The sequence below is a fragment of the Notamacropus eugenii genome, chromosome 1 (assembly GCF_028372415.1).
Source record: "Notamacropus eugenii isolate mMacEug1 chromosome 1, mMacEug1.pri_v2, whole genome shotgun sequence".
NCBI lineage: Eukaryota > Metazoa > Chordata > Mammalia > Diprotodontia > Macropodidae > Notamacropus > Notamacropus eugenii.
The window spans coordinates 11,078,321-11,104,348 of NC_092872.1; the positions used below are offsets into that span (position 1 = coordinate 11,078,321).

General features: G+C 44.9%; 2 protein-coding genes across 8 annotated transcripts in view; one reads left to right on the forward strand and one right to left on the reverse strand.

The window, feature by feature from the left end:
- The window catches only part of ALS2CL (ALS2 C-terminal like), a 65,248-nt gene extending 47,766 nt beyond the window's left edge, over window positions 1-17,482 (reverse strand). For 2 of the 7 annotated variants that reach the window (XM_072653151.1, XM_072653168.1), the window contains exons 1-2: window positions 17,342-17,481; window positions 263-419 (exon numbers count right to left, since the gene is read on the reverse strand). In XM_072653151.1, the coding sequence (XP_072509252.1) occupies window positions 263-365 (103 nt within the window). In that variant the 5' untranslated portion in view covers window positions 366-419; window positions 17,342-17,481. Of the gene's footprint in view, window positions 1-262; window positions 420-16,976; window positions 17,072-17,341 lie in introns of those variants that run through there. The other 5 variants (XM_072653159.1, XM_072653127.1, XM_072653141.1 and 2 more) reach the window with 5 other exon arrangements.
- The window catches only part of TMIE (transmembrane inner ear), a 59,336-nt gene continuing 49,318 nt past the window's right edge, over window positions 16,011-26,028 (forward strand). Inside the window, exon 1 of the mRNA XM_072653256.1 lies at window positions 16,011-16,509. The gene's annotated coding sequence lies outside the window, so the exon portion shown is untranslated. The remainder of the gene's footprint in view (window positions 16,510-26,028) is intronic.

Here is a 26,028-nt window from a genome sequence, read left to right on the forward strand (position 1 = left end):
CAGTAAATGGACCATATAGAGGGACAATGTTTCATTTTGTCTTTGTATCCCCAATGCCTGTATACGGTAGCGGCTTAATAAATGTTTATTGATCAACTGATTGAAGGAGTGCTAGGCTAGTAGACCTTGGTTTGAGTCCAGGTGGGAACAAGGACCCCGTAGGGGAGGGAACACACAGTCAGCTTATCAGGCAGAAGGGCCTAAATGGGACCTTTTCCATCACTTCCCTTCCCCTTCCTCCTTCTCTGAGACTCTAACTCACCTGCAAGGAGCAGAGGTTGGAAGACAAGGGTGTTGATGCGGCCAAGCAAGGCCAAGAAAGTTTCTTCTGCTTGCAGTAGTGATGTCTCTTCAGGAGTACACATGGCGTTGGGAGGAGTGTGGCAGGGACGAAGCCTCCAGGCTTCATCAGGGTCCACCTAGTCAGGGACAGACACAATTGCACCAAGGCTACTTCAGAAACTGCTGCCGAGATCACTGGCCCAGCCCCTACCGCCATTGCCAAAAATATCCAGAGAACCAAAGAGAAGCAGTTGATTTCGGAATGGCTAAACAAAGTGTGGTACGTGAACGAAACAGCGTCTTACTCTGCCATAAGAAGCAAGGAGAATGATGAAATGCTAAGCGGGATGAGAAGATTTACATGAACTGAAGCAAAGTGAGGTAAGAGGAGCCAAGAAAACAACAAACATGACTCCAGCAACGGAAAGGGAAAGAATTACCAGCAAACTACCAAAAGTGAGTGTTCGAAATGACAAAGAGAAAGCACAGCCCTAAAGAGGAGCTGAGAGAGCAGTCCCCCCCACTCCTTTTCGCAGGTGGGAGGTCCATGAGGGTGGCATTTTGCATATATTTTCAGATGTTTCTGACATAGTGATTGGTTTTGCTGATTTGTTATGTTTCTCCTTTTTAAATAAAAAGTCTTATTTGTTACAGGAAAGTTCTCTGAAAGGAAAGAGGGGGAAAATAATGAATGGTGACTCAGGTGATGTAAAAAAAAAAAAATTCAAGGGATATCAATAAAATGTGATTAAAAAAAAGAATGAATGTCGCAAAATGACAAAGAACAAGCTTGGCTCGAAGCAAGGTACATGAGAAGATACTTCCTCGCACTCCTTTCCTGATAGAAGAGGGCCCACAGGAACGCAAGATTACATATAGTCAGATTTTTTTCAATGTAGTGATCATTTTTTCTTTTCTTTTTTCACCCCTCTTCTTCCTCTTTTGAAAAAAAAATTCCTTGCTATAAGGTATAGCTCTATGGAAACAGAGAAAGAGGTAGAAAGATACAAGGTTTAGGTAAAAACAAAAGATAGCAATAAAATTATTCTTCAAAACCAGCAAGAGGGATAGGAGTTAAATTCTAGCAGAACAATTTGAGGAACAGAGTTATGGTCAGACCTGGTTGCTCTCTCTCCACTCCTAAAAACAGAAAGAAAAATTTAAGAGGCTCTTTCAGAGGCTGTTTTCTCTTTCTATACTTTCTCTCTTGAGATCTCATCAGCTTCTATTGGGTACAAATGTCATATCTATGCAAATGCCTCCTGAACCTATATGTTCAACCTTTGTCTCTCTCCTAAGTTCTGTTCCTCCATGACTAATTAACTGCCTGTGGGACATCTCCAAAAGAATATCACCCCACAGGCAGCTCAAACTCCACATATCCAAAGCAGGACTCATCATCTTTCCCCTTAAAGCTACCCTTCTCCCTAACTTTTTTATTTCTCTCTAAGTAGTACCTTCCTTCCTGGTACCCGGGACCAACACCTAGGAGTCATCCTCAACATTTCATTCCCCCTCTTCAAACAACCCTCAAAATTTAACTGTGCCACATCTCTCAAATCTATCTCCTCTCCACTCCTATGGTTACGACCCTAATCAGGTCCTCATTACCCCTTGCCTTCAATATGCCAACAGCTTCCTACCTGGTCTCCTTGCCTGCAATCTCTCCCCTTTGCACAACATTCTCCATAGTCTGCCAAAATGATTTCTTAAATCACAGATATAATCACGTCAATCTCCTATCTCCTTTAAGATAAGATACAAACTCCCCTACAATCCTTCACAATCTATCCTTTTCCAATTGATTACATGTTATTCACCGTCACATGTTCTACTACAGCCAAGCTCCAGGCCTGGAGGCTCCAGGCCTCCAGGTTGTTTTCCTGACTTGACATTCCATTTTCTTTACTTATGACTTTGAAGAGGGTCAGCCCATTTGTGGAATGTCGTCCTCCCCTGGATGTCTTGGAATCCTCAGGTCGCTTCAAGGGTCAGCTCAAGTGCCACCTTCTACCCAATTCTCCTACTTATTTTGTTGTTGAGTCATTTCAATCATATCTGACTCTTTGTGACCCCATTTGGGATTTTCTTGGCAAAGATACTGGAGTGGTTGGCCATTTCCTTCTCTAGCTCATTTTACAAATGAGGAAACTGAGACAAGCAGAGTTAAATGACTAGCCCAGGGTCACAGAGCTAGTAAGTGTCTGAGGTCAGATTTGAACCCTGGAAGATGAGACTTCCTGATACCAGACCTGGCACTCTAGCTGCAACCCAATGACATTGTATTTACTTATCTGTGTAAGTGTTGTTTCTTCCCAATAGAATGTAAAGTCCTTGAGGACAGAGATTGTTTTATTTTTGTCTTTATATTCCTAGAGCCCAACACAGTGACTTGGCCCTTAGTAGATCCTTAATATTGTATTGATGCCTCTTCCATTCCAGACACTCTACTTTTATTTCTATTTTGGTTAGAAACCTGAGGGTTTTCCCCTCCCAGACTGATTTTTTTTAACTAGATAAAAGAAGTCATTCTCTGCCTCATTTCTTACCTAACCTTGAGCACTGAATGGGTGTTGCTTCAATCAAACTGAGACCCGTTAAAGACCTTACTTTGAAAAGACCAAGGTCTCCCACTGCATCCTGGGCCATCTCTAGTTGTCCTGATCTATATCTGGCTACTGGACCCCAGTGGCTCCAGAGGAGAAAGTGAGCTAGAGACTCTGCACAGTTCTCCCTCCCCTAAGTTCAGTTCTCTTGAGTGTCACAGCATCACCTCCCTGATGTCATGGTACTCTTCAAGAACGAAGAATGAACAAACAATAAATACCCACTAAGACTGGTTGTTTGGGGTTTTTTTGGCTGCCATGTCAAACTGTTAATTTACATTGACTTTAAGGTCTACAAGAGTACCCAAGAGGATGCAAACCCCCAAACTGTCCAGGGAAGGCCCAAGGGGCCAAAGACATGATCCCTGCTCCTAAGAAGCTTCTAAGGGAGGGAGGAAATGGAGGGAGGGATAGAATTTGAAACTCAAAACTTTAAAAAAAAAATGTTAAAAATAATTTTAACATGTAATTGGGGGAAAAAATAAACATTATTGCTAAAAGAAAAAAAAGTTTCTAATCTGGTTGGAGAAACAGATCCACAACACGAGAAACAAGGAGGGAACATCACAAGGCTTGAAGGAGGGCAAAGAAATGTGGAGAGATAAAAATAAAGGAAAGAAGAGTATGGACCTGGCGGCGAGGGCTGGGCAGATTTCCTGGAACAAAGACTCTATTCCATCCATCCATGTATGCATTCAATACTGAGAAGGAATGGTGGAAGCCAAGAGGAAGGGAGCCAAGGGGTGAGTCATTTTCTGCACTCAGAAACTTGTACTCCCAGCCAGGTCTGAGCAGGTTGGGCAGGTAGGAACTCAGAAAGAAGGTAGGGCACAGAAGGGGCTGTCAGACTGGTTGAGGTTGAGCAATGGTGCCTGGGCTGGGCAGGCCACAGGAAGTGGGGGTGGGGAGCTAAGAGGGGGCACTATGTCAGAGGCAGCGTGGTCTGCTGTGGAAATTCCAGGTCTGCCATTCATTGAATATTATTGGATTATAGCATCCAAGACCTAGAGCTTGAAAAGACCCAGAGGCCACTCTAGCCCAGCCCCATCCAGTTACAGATGAGGAAACTAAGGCCTATGGAGGTTAAGTGACCCACCCAAGGTCACTTAAACATCAGAGACAGAATCTGAACTCAGGTTTTCTGACTGCGAAGCCTGTTTTCTCTCTGCTGTACCACACTAACCTTGTAGAACCTATAACCCTAACCTTATAGAACCCTGAGCAAGACGCCTAACTTTTATGTGCCTCTATTTTCTACTCTGGGTAAATGGGATAATACTTACACTGTCCACCTTCTGGGGCTATTGGGGCGAGGGTTCTTTATGTCCCTATATAAATATCAGCTATTATTATCATTAATCGTTACTGGAGGTTTAATGGCAGATTATATAACAAGCAGCCACACCTACAGCAAGCATTTTACAATAGTGCTTTCATGTTTCCTAGGCATTTTACAAATATTATCTCAAGTAGATGCCATTATTACCCTCATTTTGTAAATGAGAAAACTGAGGCAGACAGGGGTTAAGTGACCTGCCAAGGATCACGCAGCTAATCAAATTTGAATTCAGGTCTTCCTGATTCCAGGTATAATGCTCTATTTACTTTGCCACCTAATGTCAGGGTTCGTAGAAGAGGCATGAGAGGGGCCAGCCCTAAAAGGGCTCAGGTCTCCTATTCTAACAGGCAGTAACTTTTTGTGACATATTGACATTAGATCACATGAGACATTGGAGCTGAAAGAGGCTTTACAGATCCCGAAGACCATAACTTTCATCTTTTGGTATGGCACCCTAATTTAATGGAAAGAACCACAGGGTCAAGAAAGCCAGCCTGGACTCTCAGCCCTATTGTTCAGTCGCTGGGTAACTGACCAAGTTGTCTGACCTCTCTGCTCTTCCGGTAAATGGGGGAATATCGAACTTTATACAAGCTGGAAGTGCTTAATAATAATAGGTTGTTATTTATTGTTAGGTTTTCCTTTCTATAATGTTTTGTGCTGTACAAAGCGTTTTCCTCCCAATGCTTCTGGGAGTCAAATAGAAAGGAAGAGGAAAAGGAATAAGCATTTATCCACACTAGACGTTGTGCTAAGTGCTTTACAAATATCACCCCATTGTATCCTCACAATTTTTACATATCTGTTATTTTTATATGTTTACCCCCCATTTTACAGATGAGAAAACTGAGGCAGACAGAGGTTAAGTGACTTGCCAAGGCTCTCACTGCTAGTAAATATCTGAGGCTGCATTCGAACTTTGTTCCTCCTAACTCCAGGCCCAGGGCTCTATCTGCTTCACCACTTAGCTTCCTCTAGCAGGTGTGCACTTTCGTGTTGTTGGTGAGTTGTTTCAGTCATGTCTGGCTATGTGCGACTACATTTGGGATTTTTTTAGGCAAAGATACCAGAGTGTCTCCCATTTTCTTTTCTAGCTCATTTTACAGATGAAAAAACTGAGGCAAACAAGGTGAAGTGACTTGTTCAGGGTCACATAGGGAGTAAGTGTCTGAGGCTGGATTTGAACTGAGGTCCTCCCCACTCCAAGGGCCCATGTTCTGTCCATTGTGCCACCTAGGAGGTTTCGGAAGTGCTGTTTTTTTTGTTGGGCTGGTGATTTCATCAGTGGAAGGACTTCCCTTCACATAAGCCCACTCCAAGATAACTTAGAAATCTTAAAGATGAGCACTGAGGCATCGAGGGAGAAAGGGTCTGGTCCAAGATCACGGAACTATTTGTAGTGAGTGGCAGGACTAAAACTCAGGTCTTCCAGATTCCAAAGTTCAAGGTTCTCAGTTATCATATACCATATACCGTTATCATATACTCTCTTTCTCATAGAAAAGGAAACTGAGTCTCAGAGAAAAGAAATGCTTTGCCCTTGGTCACACAGCCCACAAAAAGGCAGACATCATCTCCAGCACTCTTTTCAATACAACAGTGAACACCCAGCTCTTTCCCCCTAAACCTTCTTCCTCCCACCCCACCTTTCCTATTTCTGTAGAGGAAAACAACCATCCTTCCAGTCTCCCAGGCTGCCAACCTGGGAGTCATCCTGGACTCCTCACTGTCTCTTACTCTCCATATCCAAGCTATGAACAAGCTTCTAGATTTCACCTTTGCAGCATTTCTTGAATACTCCACCTTCTCTCCTCTGACACTGAGACCACCCTGGTGCAGGCCTTCCAAGCCTTGATTACTGAAATAGCCTGTTGGTGGATCTGCCTGCCTCAAGTCTCTCCAAACTCCAATCCATCCTCCATTCAGCCACTAAAGTGATTTTCCTAAAGCACAGGGCTGATCCTGTTAGCTCCCTACTCAACAAACTCCACATAGGGTATCGTACTGTTACCTGCAGATGCTCTGCCCAAAGGAATGTGAATTTTGATCATTGGATCCTTGCAAGACATCTTGGGGTTTACAGCTAGATTTTTTTCTTAAGGACCATGCCTTAAACCCAAATCACTCTGGTTCTCATTGGTTGATCAACAATAGGTCTCAGAGCAATGCTCTTTTTGGCATTCAAAGCCCTTCCTACCTTTCCAGTCTCCTTACACCTTACTGCCCACCACATACTCTTCAATCCAGTGACACTGGTCTCCCGGCTGTTCCAATGAACAAGACACATCATTTCTTGGCTCTAGGCATTTTCTCTGGCTGTTCCCGCATCCTGGAATGTTATCCCTCCTCATTCTGATCTATTAGTTTCTGCAACAAGACTTTCTCAAACCCCTCTTAATTCTAGGGTCTTCCCTCTATTTCCTATCTGTAACATTTATAATTTGTACATATTTGTTTGTGCTCCCCTCCTTGAGGGCAGGGACTGTCTATTGCATGTTTTTGTATCACCAGTCCTTTTCACAGTGCCTGGCACACAGTAGGCGCTTAATTAATGTTTATTGATTGATGGACTTCTTCTCTCTTAGATAGTCTTCTCCCACTTTGGATACAGCCCAGATGAGGCAATCTTCAACCAAAGGCAATAAAGCCCAAAACGCAGCAGGCTCTCGGGCTACTCTTCTACAGTATCCCTTATCTCCCCTCACAACACGGACCTTGGTCCATCCACACCCACACAGAACCATGAAAGCATTCAGTGGCTATGCGTAGACAGTAATGATGGGCTACAGCCCAGAATACTGGATCAGAAGTTGGGAGTTCCAACTATGTGCCCTTGGGCTGGTCCCTTCTCTCTTGGCCTGAGCTGGACTTGATGATTTTTGAGGTCCTTTTTAGCTCTGAAAACTTATGGATATCTGATCAAAGCAAAGTAACTCAACAGTGAAAATAAATTAAGGGTGCCTATCACTTGAAGAGTGACTAAAGAAATAATGAAGTCATAAGAAATGATGAAAATGAAAGATTCAGAGAAACCAAGGAAGTCAGACTGGAAGTGATAAAGGAAGTGAGCAAACTAGGAGAGTAACATATTCAAGGTTACAGTGGAGTAAAGGAAAACAATTCAGAAAGATGTAAGAATGCCAATCAAGGCAATGACTAAAGGTGACTCCAGAAGAGCAAGCAGGCCTCCCACCTCTTGGCTGAGAGCTGCAGAACAAAACTTCCATCCACAAAAGTCAAGTCCTGTGTGTGTGTGTGTGTGTGTGTGTGTGTGTGTGTGTGTGTGTGTTCACCCTTCATTGCCAAAGAAGACCACGCCATCAGAGAAATGATGACATGACTTGCACTTGACTTTGTGTTGAGTGAGGGAGGGCTGTGCAGGTCACCAGCCTCACTTCTGCTCCAGAGCCATCTGAATCCAGTGACCAGATATTCATCAGGATGACTGGAGGTGACTCAGGATGAGGCAATTGGGGTTAAAGGACTTGCCCAAGGTCACACAGCTAATGAATGTCAAGTATCTGAGGTGAGGTTTGAACTCAGATTCCCCCTGACTCCTGCCACCTAGCTGCCCCGGTCCTGTAGGAGCAGGGGATTGGTTATTGTCCTTTGTGCTTGAAGAGGACTGAAATGACATCACTGTGTTAGGGTCCAGGTACTGTGCATCCAACTGTGGCTGATCAGACCAGTTCAAGCTCAGACAGCTCTACCACAGATGGGGCACAAATAATCCATGTGAACATTAAGAGTGGAGATGTCTCTAAATTTGTGTATCTTGTTTGTCTTTTGAACTACTGCCATTCTGCTTTGCTCATAGAGCACAGTGTCTTTTTTGATGCCAGCATGCCTGCCATGCTGGGCAGTCCTTCGCCAGTATCTCCCATGTCACACAATCAGTTCCAAAGAACAAAGGGTTACCATCACCTCACCATGTACAACTGAATTGCAGGGGCAGGAATCCCTTCTCCATCCAGGTTTATCCCCTCACTGGAATAAATCTCAACCTGTTCACCCAGAATCATAAAATCCGACTATGTTAACTATGGAAGGAGACTTAGGTATTCTTAGTCAACTTTTCCCCTCGGAAGAGTCCTTCCAGAATTTTCCCAAATTGGGGACTGTCTCCCCTCAGACCAAGTGGTCTCGGAGGGGAGGAGGCTGTATTTTTTTTTCTCATACTGGAAGCTCTCAGAGATCAATGGTAGCCTCCTACTATGTTTTCAAAGGTTTCCACATATAAACATAGGTTTGTTTTTTTTCAAATGACCTTGAAGCTAGGAATCCTAGGGGTGGGGTAGCAGGAATGAATTCCAAGGGTTTGTTTCTGTAACTATTGACAAAGAAGGGGGTGAGAGGGGGAGGAGGGGAGGAGTGGAGTGTCACCATTCTAGGGCCCAGCCCAGAGCACAGAAATTCCAAGCCCCACCTAGGCTAAAAGGGAGAGGCCAGCAGGAAGGGGAAGAGGGAGGGGTATAGCTAAGCAGTCCTGAGGGACCAGGTGCTAGGGTCAGGACTAAACTACCATCTTTCCTACCCAGATGACACACCTGGGGTGGGGAGGGGACCCATACCCTCCCCCAGAGAGGCTCAGGCTAGCCTCAGCCTGGGAGAAGCTGGGTGGTTGTGTCCTGAAAGCAATTCCCACCACCATGGGAACAGTTCAAGGTCAGGGTAGGGAAATAAAAGCCAACAGCTGATGTCAGAGATGCTTTTCCCTCAATTTTAACCAGAATCAGCATGCCCAGGGCATATTATCCTCAAAGCCCCGTGAAATTAATAGCATCATGGGGGTGCTAAAGAGCTAATGCCACCTTAGGCTACATTCTTGGGATCATAAGACTTGGCTAAGGTCACCCAGATTCTAAGTGGCAGAGTCACCATTTGACCCCATGCCTTTCCTGATTTCAAATCCAGGGTTTTCCACTATCCCACATAGCACAGGAGCAATGAATGGCCCCACTGTCCAATGCAGTGAACATAGCATCTTGGTAATATCTGGTCCAGTTCTGGTCACATTTGTAGGAAGGACAACAAACTGAAATGCACTGAGATGAAGAGACTAGAATGAGAGAGGATGAAGAGGGGGGAGAGACAGCATTTAAACAGATCCTTCTAGCATCAAGGGCTGTGCTAAGCACTTTACAAATGTCTCATTTGATTCTTGCAACAACCCTGTGAGGCAGGTGCTATCAACATTATCCCCATTTTACAGCTGAGGAAACGGAGGCAAACAGAAGTTAAGTAACTTGCCCAGAGTCAGTATCTGAGGCTAGATTTGAACTCCAGACCCAGCACTGTGCCACCAGCTGCCTTCGGGGGGGTGGGAGCAGTTGCCAGGAAAGGCCTCCTATAGGTGGAATCTGAGTAGAGCCAAAAATGGGAGTTATTATTATCAAGGACTGGAGGAAAACCTTCATTTCACAGATGTGAGGGGAGGGGGAGGAGAAGCAAAGGATGAAGCGAGCCTGTACTGAATTCAGTTCAGCCTCGCCGGAAGGCAGAGAAATGTACCCAGCGACCCTCTCAACTGAGGAACCGAGAGCAGGATGGAAATGGCAGGGAGGGACTTGGATGGGGAGTTTCACAACCCAGTGAGTCTGGGGACAGCCTTTGACCCTATGGGTCAGGGACCTGTGGGCATGGCTGCTGGGAGGGAAATGGTCCCATCCAGGGATAGGCACTTTCCTGTGAACATGAGGCAGAAGCCCAGGTTCAGTGATTCACCTGGGCATGAAGAAACTGGTAGCATTTCTCCCCGATGACACCCTGTCTCTCTCCCTCCCTCCCTGACTTTGTTACTGGCATCAATACCGTAGATGCCCTGACTTATGGAAAAGGGAGCCAGCCTAGCAGAGTGGTAGAGCTCCTGCCTGCCTGGATGTAGAATAAGACCTGTTTACAGGCCCAGCCTCACCACTAACTCATATGACCTGAGTCATTCAGTGCCCATCTCTGGGCTTCTTTTTCCTCTTTCATGATGTCCTCTGGCATTCTATGCTCCATGTCCTACCATCATTTCTGCCTCTGACATTCTATGCCCCATGCTCTGTCATTCCTTCTCTCAGTGGCATTCTATGTTGCATGGTTTCTTCTAGCTATGACGCTCAGTAATCTATTTTCTATGATCCATTTCAGTTCTAACATTCCATGTTCTAAGATTTCAATGGATAATGGACAAGTACAGAAATACTTGGATGAGTATGAGGCATTCTGCAAATATAAAAGGCTACTTTAATGAATGGGCTTGTGCTATGCTACGGGCCAGGATACCTAGGTTCTAAGTCCTAGCTCTGGCATTATTAGGTCACTCACTAATAGAACTTTGAGCAAGTCATTCCACTGGCATGGGCCTGTGTTGAGTTAGTGTAGTGCAGTGGAAAGCATGTGGAAGTCAGAAGAAAACTGGGTTTGACTCCAATTTCTTATACTGTGTGAACTTGGGAAAGTTACAAACTACTGAGCCTTAGTTTCCATATCTGTAAAATGGGGATATTAATACCTGTAATACCTACCTTACCAGGCTGCTGGTAATATCCCTAATTCACAGATTATTTCAACTGAAATAATGTCTATGAAGACCTTTGCAAACCTCAAAATGGCTCATGAAAATTGATAATTATCATTTTCCTACAGGTGAAGTGGTCATTTGTCCACTTCACAGGAATAATGTGAAAACATCAAGGTTTCCAAAAGTCTTCAGAAATATCATCTAGTTATCTTTATGACAAGCCTGGGAGAGAGATGTCATTATTCTCATTTTATAGAAGAGGAAATTGAGGCAAATGGGTTAAAGGACTTGCCATCAGAAGCTAGTAAGTATCTGAGGCTGAATTTGAACTCAGGTCTTCCTGACTCCAGATCCAGTGCTCAATCCACCAGGCCACCTAGCCCCCTACTGGTGGAGTGCTTGCCAAGGAATAGATTGGGCTACTGTTAAATCTATTACTATTAGATCAGTCACAGTAGACTTGACATGGAGAAATTAGATGCTGAGGCTGAGCATCACCCCAAAGCACAGAATCACAGAACATGGAAGTGATGAGGTACAGACTCTAGGAACCCCCTTGAACTCTTTAAATCTTCTCACTTAATCTGGCTTTTCATGCCCAAATCTGTTACCCTTACCCTACCATAGCCCTCTGTTGTCTGTTACCTCTCGATTGCCTTCAGCGGTTTCCCACCCTTTATCACATCAAAATCCCACTCTCTTGGTTCTGAGCTCTAGTCAACCAAATCCTATCAAGATCCTCCTTAGACTCTTCCTGAAGACCCTCCCATCTACCACAGATACTAGACCACCCCCAGATCCCACCCACAGTCTTTCTGTATATAAGATCCTTTTTGTCCCCATAAAGGTGCTCAGATTCAGTCTAGCTGAGATTCAATCTGGGCTGCTTGTCATTATAAGCGTCACAAATGGTGAGACTTCTTAAGAGTCAATCCAATATGGCGGATCTTTAATAAACTTTGTTGAGTCAAATTCATTCACCAGGGGTGTTGGCATTTTGGGGTCCCAAGCACCCCAAACCTCAACAGAAGAAGAGGGCTAAAAAGGGTTCTAGAACAAAGAATGTCAGAGCAAGGAAAGACTTTAAAGCATAGACTATGGGCCTTGGCACTGGGGCCACCTAGCTGCCCCTAATGTTCCTGGTACATGATCTTTTCTCAGTAAATGTTTGTTGACGAGTTTACTCTCTTGGAGGACTTGGTGCAGAATCATCTGGTCAGAACAGGTAGGGAAGTTCTTATAGTCAGACCTCAATTCCACTTGAAGCAAGTCCCTCTTCCCCATTTTTGTCACTTGTTTGACCTCTGGCCTCCCTAGAACCACAAGAAATGGGCTAGCTTGGGGTCTGTGGAGAAGAAAGCTAGGGGCATATTTCCTACCTTCAGTGGCCCTTTCTCCAGGGTTAAAGACTAGCTGCTAACTGGAGAAATCTGACTCCCTTGGAGCAGGGAGGATGGAAAGAGGTGGGGAAAGGAGTGGGAATTGGAAACAGCACAGGCCTGAAGATAAGTTTTAACACTGTGTGTCACTGGTCTAGCCCTTTCCTTGGACCTCATTTTCCTCATCTGAGGAGGATGGACTAGATGTTCATTCTCTGAAGTTTTTTCAAGCTCTAAATTCAATGGTCCTGTCATTTGACCACTCAGACCCTCAGTTTTTTCTTCTGGGAATTGAAGGTTATAATATTTACAGTACCTCCCCTCTCAGGACTCATGCAGAAGGCCCTTCACAAACCTTAAAGCATTATATGAGCTATTATTACATGACTGGGCAAGAGTTGTGCTTCATGGGGTGGGGGAGAGTATGCTAGGGCCAGTCCCCAGTGACAAAAAAAGTTAGAAATTGTTAATACCCAGTGGAATATGGACTGCCACTCCAGTATGTGATTGTTGTAATGTCAGAATTTCAGAAAGGTCCTTCCCACTCCTAGGATATTTACTCTTGATTAGGTGGAGCTGAACCACACCCTAGGTCCCCCAGGGCTGTTGCTTTATGGGGAGCCCAGTTCAAGCTGGATCTCAGCTTCTAGTATCCTTGCTGCCTTCCATTGGGATTCAAGGCAAGAAGGGCAAAACAGCCAGGATTGCCAACGGCCATTGGGGTCTCATGACTAGACCTCATACTGCCTCCTCCCCTTCTCCTAAAGGTAAAAGAAGCTTTGGCAGGAATCTTGGAGATGGGAAATCCGCAGGACATCCCCCAGGGTGGCAGGTTTGCTATGCTGTTATCTCTACTAAAGAGCCTTTACTCCTCAATTCATGGCTTTGATTTTTCAGGACTTGAGGCTTCCCAGGGACCTGGTTTAACAAGATGACGTAGATAGAGCTGAGAGACAAAGGCAGGGACGCAGAAATAACCAACAGAATCAAACAGAGCAAAGGAGAGAAACTGAGGCCCAGAAAGGTAGCTTGGACCAGGGAAAGAATTCAATTCAATTCAGCATTCACTGCCTTTATTAAGTGCTTCCTATGTGCAAAGCCCCATCGCAGTAGAAGAAAAGAATACAAAAAACAGGAGACAATCCCAGGAATTTACAATCTAGAAGGCAATCTAGCTAGGTGGTGAGGTAAGCAGAGTGCCACACCTTGAATCAGTAAGACTCAACTTCCTGAGTTCAAATCTGGACTCAGGTAGTTCTAGCTGTGCAATCCTAGGTAAATCACTTAACCCTATTTGCCTCAGTTTCCTCATCTGTAAAATGAGCCGGAGAAGGAAATGGTGAAACCACTCTAGTATCTTTGCCAAGAAAGCCAGAAGACTGAAAAAACTGAACAACAAAGGAGAATATACAAGTAAACAGATGATAATTATAGTTAAGTGTAAGAGAAAAAGCTCAAAGAAGCATTAAAATGTAAATTCCTTGAGCTCCAGAAGTTTTGTCTTCATATCCCTGCACTTTTGATGGAGTAAGAGATGAAAGTGGGAGGGGCTTTTGGATTTGGGGGTGGAAGGAGAATCTTCCATCATTTTTGTTTCTCTTAGGCCCTTTTCATTTTCTACAGTCTCTGGCTGAGTAATTTTAGCAAGTCTCAGGGGTTCAATTATCTGCTCTAGGCAGATGATTCCTAGAACTTCGTTCCCTGCCTTATTCTCTCTCCAGAGCTCCAGTCCCATATCACCACCTGCCTTTCTGAGATTTCAAACTCAAAATATTCCAAACTAAATCCATTATCTTTTCTCCCAATCTCTCTCCTCTTCTTACCTTATTTATTTCTGTGGAAAGCACTACCATCCTTCCAAACAATTAAAATAATAATAACAGCCAGCATTTATACAGTACTGTGCTAAAGCATTTTGCAAAGATTATCTCATTTGAAACTCATAACAACCCTAGGAGGTGCTATCATTATCCCTATTTTATAGTTGAGAAACTGAGGCTGAGTGACTTGCCCAAGGTCACATAGCTAAGGAATTTCTGAGACCAACTAGGTCTTACTCCAGATCCAATGCTCTATCCACTGCACCACCCTGCTGCCCCGGTTCCCAACCTTGGAGTTGCTTTCTCCTCTTTTCTTCACTATTGATCATCGCCCCTGCGGCCCCCCTTCCCCATACACACACACACACACAAAATTACCCATCACTGACCAAGTCTTGTTGATCCTACCAGTCCAATAGCCACCCATACTTTTCCCTCCATTCACAGGACCACCACCTCCTGACTAGCAGCCCCCTAATTTTCTTCTCCATGTCCAAACCGTCCTCCACACAGCTGCCAAAATGATGTCCCTTAAGCGCGTACCTCTGACCACGGCACTCACCAATGAAGTTGTTTAGGTGGCTGACTTTTGACTCTAAAATCATGTACAAACTCCTCTTTTCCATCCTAAAGGTCTTCACTGTCTGGCTCCAATCTCTCTATTATGACAGATTTCACCTCATCATGAAAGCCATCTTTTACCCATACTGGCCTTCATGCTATTCCCCGACACAATGAAAAGGACTTGGCAACCAATGAGATACCAAGGGTGAGAAAAAAGGAAAAATCAGGGGTGACTGTGAAGGTCCAAACCTAGGTTACCAGGAAGCCTGGATGTCCAAATAAAAGTCTAACCAAAAGCTATGGGAAATGATGCCTTCAGGGCATCCTTTAAAATTGAATCTGAATGGTCAACACTTTCTCCTCTTAAGCCTAGCCAACAACAAAGCAATAGATCAAGCTCCGGTTTATGTAATTTGCTCATTTCTGAGGTTTAAATGCTCAATCTGAGCCTTTAATATAACTGACTTGGTCCAACTGGCTCCAATTCCCCTCTGGATGGGGCAATAGAACCTCAATAGAAATAGGGAAAGTGCGGAAAAGAGCATATTTAGGGAAGATGAGTGGGAGCTCCTTAAGAACAGGGATTCCCCCCTTCCCTTTCTTTGTAATGTCCATCATTTAGCACAGTGTCAGGCACACTTCTGTTGTTGTCCTTTCAGTCAGGGCCAACTCTTTGGGACCCCATTTGGAGTTTGCTTGGCAGTGATACTAGAGTGGTTTGCCATTTCCTTCTGAAGCTCATTTTACAGATGAGGAAACTGAGACAAACAAGGTGAAGTGACTTGCCCAGGGTCTCAAAACTAGTAAGTGTCTGAGACCAGACGAGTCTTCTTGACTCCAGGACCACCAGCATCCTATCCGCTGCACCACCTGGGACATAGTGAGCACTTAGTAAATGCTTAGTTGACTGACTGATGAGTTTAAGGTGCTAATAATAGTTCTATCTTTTTCTTTGTATCTCCAGCACAGAATGCCTGGCACATTGTAAGAACTTAATCAATGTGTGTTGATTGATTGACTGGTGGAGACTCCAAGAGAAAATATTAAGCTAATTTAAGAAATAGGTCTGGAGCTCAGGGGACTGATTGGGTTTGAATATATTATTTTGTAAATTATCTGCATAAAGGTGCTATATGAAGCTGTTGCCGAGAGTATGTGGAAAGAAAAAAAGAGGTCTGAGGATAAAAACTTGGGAGATATCCATACTTAGGGGGGAAAACGAAAATGAGGAGTCAATTAATAAACAGGTAGGTGGTGTAGCGAAGAAAGTTTGAATCCTGCCCTAGTCTCTCGCCACTTACCACTTGCAAGAGGGGTAACTCCGGGCAAGTCATTTAACCATAATCCTCAATTTCCTTATCTGTAAAATGGGAATAATAGTACCTACCTCGCAGGGTGGTTATGCGGTTCAAATGAGATAACATCTGTAAAGTTCTATATTAACGTTACTTATTATTAAAGGCATAGCGTCACTGTAGCCATGGGAATAAAGTTTACCAGGAGGAAAATTACCAAGGGAGACAGCCTGATGTAATAAAAGGACACTGCACTTGAGTCAGGGAGACCTGCATAAGAACCCTGGAAACTAGCTCTGACATTCTCCGATATTTAGCTTCCCCATCTGCAAAATGGTGATAACACCTGACAATATGATGGGGTTCTGTGAAGAAAGGATTTTGTAAAAACTTGAAGTTTTCATCGTTAGAGCCAGAGCTTTGAATGCCGCACTGGAGAGTATGCTTTATGTAAGAGAGTTACAGAAGGTTACTGAGCAGCGGAGTGATTCAGTGTTTCATCTTGTGCTTTAAGATGATTTTGGGACCACTTTGGAAGAGGCTGGACTAAAAGGGGATAGGGGAGAGAATGGATGAGGGTAAAGAGAGGCTTGGACGCGTGGAAGACGGGAGGTCAGGAAGCTCGCTTCAGATGGCTGTAATATTCTCAGTAAAATTGAAGACAAGGTCAAAGGAAGGAGGAAAGCAGAGTTGGGGGCTTCAGGAGGGCATGAAAGGTTTGCCACACTATTGGTAGGACGCAAACATGGGTCACGAGCACCCCGCTGAAGTTAGACAGCACGGATTTATGGTCATCCCAGTCAGCAGTTTCCTGACTTCCTCCAGGGCTTGGGTAGGGGATGAGGGGTGGGATGGTCTTGGGTAGTGCACTAGGCGAGCAGCAGAGACCGACCCCAGAGGGGCAGGACTCGGGGGTGCGGATGGGGGATGAGCATCGCAGCAGGGAGGGGACAGGGGAGAGAATGGATGAGGGTGAGCACCCCAGGTGTTGGTGCTAGCCCGGGAGGAGACCGGAGGGCAAGGTGACTGCAGGAAGCACCTAGGCTCCCTCCGGGTACCGATACACAACTCAGAGCCTAGCAGAGGCACCCCACCTCTGCCGGCCCCATCCACAAGCGGCTCCCCTGGCATCACTCTCCCACCCTCGCTCCCCGCCAGGTAGCATCCCCTGCTCGCCTCCCACCTGCCTCGACTTTGACCTGTTCTCCGGCAACGTCCCACTCCCGCCCGTCGCATCCACGTTCTGTCCCGGGGCTGTCTTTCAGTGCCCCTGCTGCTGTGTGCTGGCAGAGCCAGCCCCCCTTGTCCCCCTCATCTACGATCTGTCCCCCTAACAGTGTCCCACCTGGCCTGCCCTGCCCTGCCTCCCCGTCCCCTGGCAGCGTCGCCCCTCCCTGTCTAAGACCGGCCCCCCAGACTGCGTCCCCCAGCTGCCCTGCCCTGCCTCCCAGTCCCCTGGCATCGGGTCGCAGGGATCCCGCCCCAGTGGCTCTCAGGTCCCGGCAGTGACCCTCTCCTGCTCTCTCCGGGGAGCCTTTGCCTGCTTACCTGTGCGCTGAGATCTCGTAGGGGCCGCGCCCTAGCCCCCCAGCTTCCTTGGACAGGGCCGGGGACACTTGGCGTTCCTCTCTCTCGGTCTGGGGCCACCAGCCGCCAGGCCTGAGAGAGGAGGCCAGGGGGCCGGGCTGAGCCGCCTCACCCCACCCTCTCTCCTCCCCGCGGCCCTGCCCCTCGGCACCCTCCCAGGAACTGGGGAAAGCACCCGAAGGCGAAGGACTCTCGGCCCGCCCCGCGAGCAGCAGCACTCCGAGTGCTGGTGGGTCCTTCCCTCAGCTCCCTTTGCTCCTCCATCCTTTCCCCGTCCTTTGTCCAGTCCCCAACCCCAACAGCCCTCTGCCCTTTCTTCCCTCTCTGCCTCGGTCTCTACGTGGGCAGACCTCTCTGCTGGGTCTTCCTTCCCCCCATCACTGCTCCCGTGGGCTCGCTCATCTTCCCCCGCTGTCCAGCTGTCTCTAAACCCAGCCCCTCTGTCTCTGCCCCCCAGCTGCTCTCCCCTCCTCTCAGCCTGTCCCCCTCACTGTGCCTTCACCCATTCCTTGGTCTTTCCCCACATACTCCCGGAGTATCGTCTGTATCTGTGCCGTCACCTACGATCACCTCAGCCCCTCCACAATACCCCGGGAGCCCTGCCCCGCTAAGGCGCTGTCCTCAGTCCTCCCATCTGTGGTTCCTAAACCTGCCCCCTTGTCTGTACTTGTGCGCATAACTGCTCTGCTGCACCCCACGGAGAGAAGCCCTGGCACGCACCAGATCCTGGACCTCCCCCTCCCCTGCCTGGCGCCTCTCTACCCCATGTTCTTTAATTCAGTGAAGAGTCAGGTCACATATAAAAAAGTGTCTCATTTCTGTGCCAACGGCCAGCGACGTGGGAGCTAAATCAGAAAGTGAGAGTGTTTCCAAGCTTGAGGGATAAAAGGGAGCTAGAATCTCTGGGACTGCTGGCCAAGAAAGAGCTGGAACTACTGAGATTGTCCGCTGTGGCTGGATGGACAGACCATGAAGCCGGGGCCATCTCCCAGGGATGACTGCTCCTAAGGAATTGATCCGGAGGGATCTGACCTTTAGGATAAGGGCTTTCCTTTCCCACTCCTAACCTAACTCTTCTGAGGCCCTGAGACTCCTGACCTCCTTGGCCCAGGAGCTTGCTTGCCTGCGCAGACTCCAAGAGCTGTTGTACACACTCTCTGCCCTTTCCCTTCATTTGCTGCTGCCATGGGTAATAGACACCAGAGGCTGGCACCTGCCCCTTCTTTCCTTTCTTTTCGCTGTCTACCACATACTCTGTCCCACCAAAAAAAAAAAAAAAGCATTGGGGGGCAGAGGGGTGGTTCTTTTCACAGGCAGAATTAGAAATACTGCATCTGGGAAAAGTCACTTGTATAAAAGCAATCCAAGCAGGGGAAACTTAAACGGGGCCTAAATTTAATATGATAACTAAGTGAGCCTACCTTGTACAGCCTGAACAGGTAACATCTCATACGTACATGAATCACTCTTTGTTTTAAACCGATTCAGACGCTGTGGCGATTTATGACATAAAAACAATACTAAGACATCACCAAATGCAGAGTAGCTTTTGCCATTGGGTGTTTTCTTTAATCAGTGAATATAGATACTATAACAGCTATCAGAAAAGTTTTGAATATTAAAGAGAGGTTCTCCTACTCAGTGAAACTGAGGCATCTTCTTATTCTGTCCAGCTCCAGTTCCTTGGGCCTAGCTCAGCATATGATTCTCACCAGGCTGTGAGTGCTTGCTTCCCTTTCGATGTTCAAAGATAAGCCTGGCCATCAGCTAGTGTGGCTAGGTGGTACAGCAGATGGAGTCGAGAAGACTGGAGTTCAAACCCAGCCTCCAACACTAGCTATGTGACATTGTATAAGTTACTTAACCACTGCTTGCCTCAGTTTCCTCATCTGTAAAATGGGAAAGTTATTGTACTTACCTTCCTCCCAGGGCTGTTGTGAGGACCAAATGAGATAACAACTGTAAAGAACTTAGCACATAGTGAGTGCTCTATAAATGTTAGCTATTGATAGGTGGTGCCATAGAGCACAGTGTGCTGGGCTTGGAATCAGGCAGACTCATCTTCCTGAGTTCAAACCCAGCCTCAGGCACTTACTAGCTGTGTAACTTTGGACAAGTCACTTAACCCTGTTTACCTCAGCTCCTCATTTGTAAAATGAGCTGGAGAAAAGATTGGCAAACTGGTCTGGTATCTTTGCCAAGAAAACCCCAAATGGGGTCATGAAAGTCAGACTTTCATGGCTGAAACAACTCAACAATAACAACATTATTAGCTATCATTATCTGGTTGGGTCTCAAGGAAGAAAAGTTTAGGACAAATAAAGATGTCTTAGTCCACCAAACAAGTACCTTATTGGCCCAAAGATAGAACATATGTCCCCACCCCCACCCCCAATATAGTCTGTTTATAACCCAAGTGCAGCCTAAATTATAAGGATGAAAAAAGCTAGGAGAATACAAATGAGCAAAAGAATTTGTTTGAATTCAAAGCCAAAACTGGCCTACTTACTGGCTACTCTCCAAATGTCATCTGCTACCACCTTGCACAGGTTATTGATATCCTTGCACAGCCAGAACGCACTCCCTCCTCACCTCTTTTTCTTAGAGTTCCATGTTCAAGTAAACCTCCTAGAAAAAGACTTTCCTGATCACCCCATGTATTTCCCCCAGAAATGACACTGAATTTATTTATCTACTCACAAGTTGTACATTCTTGGTAGAATGGACTCTCTTGCAGGGCAGAAAGAACTGCTTTCATTTGGTTTTTGTATTTTCAGTGTTTTAGGACAAGGTCTTGAAATAATAAATGTTTTCTGAGTTGAAATGAGAAGTAGAAAGTGACTGTATGGTATTATATAGACTATGGCCCTAAAAATGAAGTCTCTTTGAAAAGAAAAAAAACACAAGTATTTAGTGAAACACTTTTTCTTAAAAAAAAATTGGCTCCGTCAAAGGATAAGATCAAATAGTTCTCAAAAGAAGAATTGCCCAGTCACATGAAAGAATGTTCCAAATCTCTAATAATAAGGAAAATTCAACTCAAAATAACTCTGAGCTTTCACCTCACACCCTACAAATAGAAAAAAGATGATAAAAGATGGGAATAGGCAATGTTGGAGGTGTTGTGGGAAGGTAAGCACACTGGTACATCGTTGGTGGAGAAGGGTTGTTATATGCCAAGCTTCTACTAGGTGCTAGTGCTACCTTGGAAACCCTGTGGTTGAACTGGGTCACACACTAACAATCTTAGTTGTCTTCATGCTCCTGGGCTCTCTGTCCTAGGTCCTGGTGCTATAGGATAAAAATATCCTTCCTTAAGGTCAACCAAATCTAACCTGCAGGAGGCTTGGCTACAGGAGCAAGTGTCTAGGGACTCAGGCCACAAATGTTCTTTTGCTTGCTGTCCTGGAAAAAAGACTCATGAGACAGGGCCCCAGAGTGGTTTGGCTGTTAGTTCGAGCCTGGGCACACTGGGTTAAGCATTAGGAAGGCTTTTCTGTGGGAGGGTCAGAGTCCTTTGGAAGGGCTGTCTTCACTTGAGTTTGTTTGCCTGACCCAGCTGCCAAAAGAGGTTATATGACCATACAACCCTTGAACAAAGGGTCTTGTTGTCTTCCTTCTCCCTCCTCATCCCCTCCCCCTGCTCATTCCTGCTTCTTGGCCTCGCCAGAGCACTCTCCCCCTATTCTCCGCCCCCACCCTAATCTTACTGAACAAAAGCCCAGCCAGGCCTTTTGCCAGGCTGGGGGTATTAGGGATCCAGAGCATGCCAGAGCTGGAAGGGACCTTAAAGATCATTTAATCTCACCCCTTCATTTTATAGAGGAAGCAACTGAGTCCCAAAATGTGTAGCAATGTACCCAGGAATCTGGGAACTATAATAATTACAAACATTATTTCACTGCAGCCCTACAGGGTGCATAGTTATTGTCTCCATTTTATAGATGAGGAAACTGAGGCTCTGCGAACATAAGTAATTTGCTTATCACCAGTTAGCAAGTATATATTAAACATTTGTTACATTAAACCAGGCACTTGTGTGTAGCAACTTATCAGTCTTTGATAATGTCTAATGTGTAGGATTTAGGTCTCTCGGTCATAGAATGTCAGAGTTGGAATGGACCGTACAATATAGATTGTAGACAAATAAATCTGAAAGACTTAGGAATTCTGACAAACACAGTGACTAACCAGAGAACCCAGGATGAAACATGCTTCCTATCTTCTGACAGTAAAGTGATGGATTCAGGGTAGAGATAGATATGAATTTTTATTTTTACATAACCAATGCAAAAATTTGTTTTCCCTGACAGTGTGTATTTGTTACAAGGGTTTTATTTTTCTTACTTTCTTTGTTTCAACAAAGGGGCAAATGGGAGGGAGAGGAAATATTTTTTGTTAATTAACTAAAAAATTAAATTAAAAAAGGATATAGAATGTCAGAGTGAAGCGGTACCTTAATACAGAGAACACACACTATCAGAACTGGAAAGAGGTAGAATGAGAGCAGAGATCTTGAGTTGACTGGAGACTTCAGAAGAGAGAATGTGAGAGTGGTAAGGGTGTAAAAAGAGCATCTAATCCAATTTTCCCTACCTTATACCATCTCTACATACTCATTTTATAAAAGTGGAAATTGAGACCAAGAGACAGGGAGGAATTTTTCTAAGAATGTGAGAACATTACGTTTCAGAGACCTTAGAATTCATGGAGCCCCTTTTCACTTTAACCAGCCTAGAATTCAACATTAACACTGGCTAATCCACAGAGCAGATAATCCAAAAGGCATTGTTGTTTACCTCTGTTCCATCTTCCCATGGAGCAGGGAGCCAGGTTTGAGGGTGGGGTAGATGGAAACTTTCCCAGAGGCAGAACAAGGGTGCATGGCTTGAGCAGGAAGGGAGAATTGTTTAGTGTTTCCTTTCTAAAGCTTAGGAAAAGTAGGAGGCCAATGGATCAGCCCCCTTCTCCCAGGAGCCTGACTTCCTGTCAGCCAAAGCCTTACTTGTGGCTCCTGGGTTGGGGGGCTGGGGAGATGGAGGAAGAGGTGTGGATCAGAGGGGTGACTCAAGTATGGTCAAGTGGTTGGAGTGTGGGATCTTAGGCCAAGTGTTCAGGTTTCAACCCTTGAAACAATCTTCCTATGACATTGGACAAATCACTTCCCCCTTATGCCATGTGAAAAATTGTGCTAATAATGAATGGATGAGAAAGGGCTTTGGAAAGCCCAGAGGCATTGTGATATAATAGAGAGAACATAGGACCTGAGTCAGAGAACCTGAACTCAACCCTCTTGGTTGCAATATCTACTAATAGAGGGATATCCCAGACTCACCATATCCAAAACCGAATTCATTATTATCATTTCCCCCAAACCTACTCCTATTCTGAATTTCCCTATACCTGTTGAGAATACAATCTTCTGAATGCCCAGGTTCTCCTCTTCAGAGTCAACTTCAACTCTCCAATTTCCCTCATCTCATGAATATAGTCAGTTGCCAAATACTGTCCATTCTACCCCCACAACATCTTTCAAATACATCTTTGACATGTTTTTCTCTAGATTTCCTTAACATTTTTCTCCTCTAGTTCTCCTTCTACCCATCAGGCCTCTTGTCAGTCTTCTTTGCTGGACCTTCACCATGCCTGCTGACCCTGGGTGTCCCCAAGGCTCTGTCCTAGGCCATTGTCTCTTCTCCCTCCTATTATTTGGCTTGGTGATTTCATTCTGAAACCCATGGATTCAATTACCATCTTCGTGCAGATTTTTCTCAGATCTCTTTATCCAGTCCTAACCTCTTTCTTGACCATTGATCTAATATTTCCAACTCTCTACTGGATATTTCAATTGAGATGTCCTACAGACATCCTAAATGCATCATTTCCAAAACTGAACTAAATCTCTTTCCAGCTTCCCTTTTCCTAACTTTCCTATTATTGTCAAGGGTACCACCATCCTCTCAGTTAACCACTTGCAACCTAAATGTTCCCTCAGAGTCTTCTCTTCTTGAGGTTATACATTCCCAATTCTTTCAATGGAATAGTCTGCCTTGAGGAGTAGTGAGGTCCTCATCACTGGAAATGTCCAAGCAGAAGCTAGAAAACCACTTGTCAAGGCTGTTATAGGCAAGATTCCTGCACTGGTTGTAAGGTTGGACTATTCCACTGCTGAAGTCTCTTCCAGTTCTGAGATCCTATGATATCATAACTGCCTAAGGTTACAGAAAATATTAGCAACTGGACTAGGACTAGAACTCAAGTCTTCTAGCCCCCACTTTCCCAAAGTCCCTCACCTCTTCCCCCTTTCCTCCTCCAACCCCACACAAATAAATGCAATGTGGATTACCAGTTGGCACCAGTCCATATTGGATTCAACGAATGTTTGAGTAAACTAATAATCCAGGGTCATCTACAATCTGCCAAAATTTTTCACTGTGTGGCTGGAGTGGTTATGGATCTCATCCAGGAAGCTCTGCATTGTTCCAAGTTTTGGTGCAACATATATAGGGAATCCCTCTTTGACTTGGACTCAGCACTGAATCTTCCTCCCAGAGAGGTAAACAGTTTTGACAAGCACATGACTCTCTCTTTTATGGCTTGTGGGATACCAATGATCACTGGATTGTCAAGCAAGGTTATCTCTGTTGTGGCAACTCTCAAGGAATCTTAGGTAATTTTAATATGCACATAGGAGACTTTCTGTGGGAGGAGAGCTTTTTAGGTGTCTTTTACTCTACCAAATAAAGTAGTTTGTTTTTTTTAAATCAAGAAAAAGTAAACCCCGTGGAGTCCTGTATTCTCTGTACCTCATAGTTAACTAGGAGATTGTCAAGACAGTAGTTTACTGTGCAGTGTTGCTCTTATAAGTCTGTTTGTTTCCTTCTAAGACCCTCATCTAGGATGCTTTCAATACATCCCATAAAAATTTCGTAAAGATGAGAAAGCAGGCATATAGGTCAGTAGCTCATGATCTCAGCCACCTATTTGTGGTAATGATAAAGCCCGAGTTTTTTGTCACAGGCATAGTATCTTCACCTCCTTCACTGCCTCCAATGATGAAAGTCCTCCGATACCAGAAGTGTACTAGAACTTGAGAAATTATTAAATTTCTACAAATTTATATTTATATATATATATAAATCAGGGCTTGATTTATGGTTTTGTTAATGGTCTCTAGACTTAAGAATGTGTTAAAAAGTCAGATTAGACTTAAAAGTGTGTGTGTGCATACACCTCCACCCCCAGTCTGCTTGTTAAACATTTACAGGCACACTCCTGGATCGCTCTGTAATCATTGCTTGAGCTCAGTAGGACTGGAGGAGAAGGTTTGGAGAATGAAGCCATCAGTAGAATGGAAGTCTGCTGACTGAAGGCTAATTAATAATAATTATTAGTATTTATGTAGCACTTTCAGGCTTGCAAAGTGCTTTACATCCATTTTCTCACCTAAGTCTCACAATGCCTCTGCCTAATACCCTCACATTTATGTCCCTCCCAACAAGAAACATCATCTCTGTCATTTTGGTCTAATTTAGCTAGTTTTATTTTTCATTTTTGTTCACTTTAATGTGGTATCTGCAATCTCAATAAGTACTTTTAGGGCTATGATGATAGAGTTGAAGTGTGGGGGCTGCAGTGGGTGTGCTGGAACTGGGATTTCATGAAAGGTCATTGTGACATTTTCAGCGTCAGTCAACGAACATTTATTGAGTGTCTACTGTGTGCTAGGCACTGTGTTAAACACTGGGGATACAAAAAGAGGCAAAAGACACTCGCTGCCCTCAAAGAGCTCACAGTGTAATGGGGTACTATGAAAACAAAAATGTATAAACTATATCCAGGATACATAGGAAATAATTCAGAAAGGGAAGGCACTAGAATTAACAGGGGTTAAGAAAGGCTTCCTCTACAAGCCAATCAGCAGAGATGAGAAGAGAGAGGGTTTCAAGATTGGGAGACAGCCAGAGAAAATGCCAGTTTCTTATTCATGGAACAGTAAAGGGTCCAGTGTCTCTGGATGGAAGCCTACCTGCTGGAGAATAAGGTATAAAAAGACTGGAAAGGTAGAAGGGGTCTAGATTATGAAGGGCTTTGAATGCCAAACAACATTTTGCATCACTCCTAAGGCAATAGAGAGTCATTAGAGTTTATTGAGTTGGGGGAGATGACGTGGTCAGATTTGTGTTTTTAAAAAATCACTTCGGCAGCTGAATGGAGGGTAGATTAGAGTGGGGAGAGGCTTGAGGCAGGTGGATCCACCAGCAGGCTATTGCAATCATCCAGACATGAGGTGATAAGGATTTGTACCAGGACGGTGTCAGCATCAGAGGAGACAAGTGGGTGTAGGAGAGATTTTGCAAAGATGAAATCTAGAGGCCTTGGAAATAGATTGGATAGGGAGGGTAAAATATAGTGAGGAGTTAAGGATGACACACCCAGACTGAGGGCTTGGGGAAGTGGGAGGATGGTGTTGCCCTATACAGTCATAAGGAAGTCTGGAGTGGGGAGGGTTTGGGGGAAAGATAAGAGTTCACTTTTAGACTTGAGTTTAAGATGTCTATTGGACATCTACTTCAGGGTGTCTAAAGGCAGTTGGAGATGTGAGACTGGAGGTCTATAGAGAAATTGGGGCAGAAGACATAGATTTG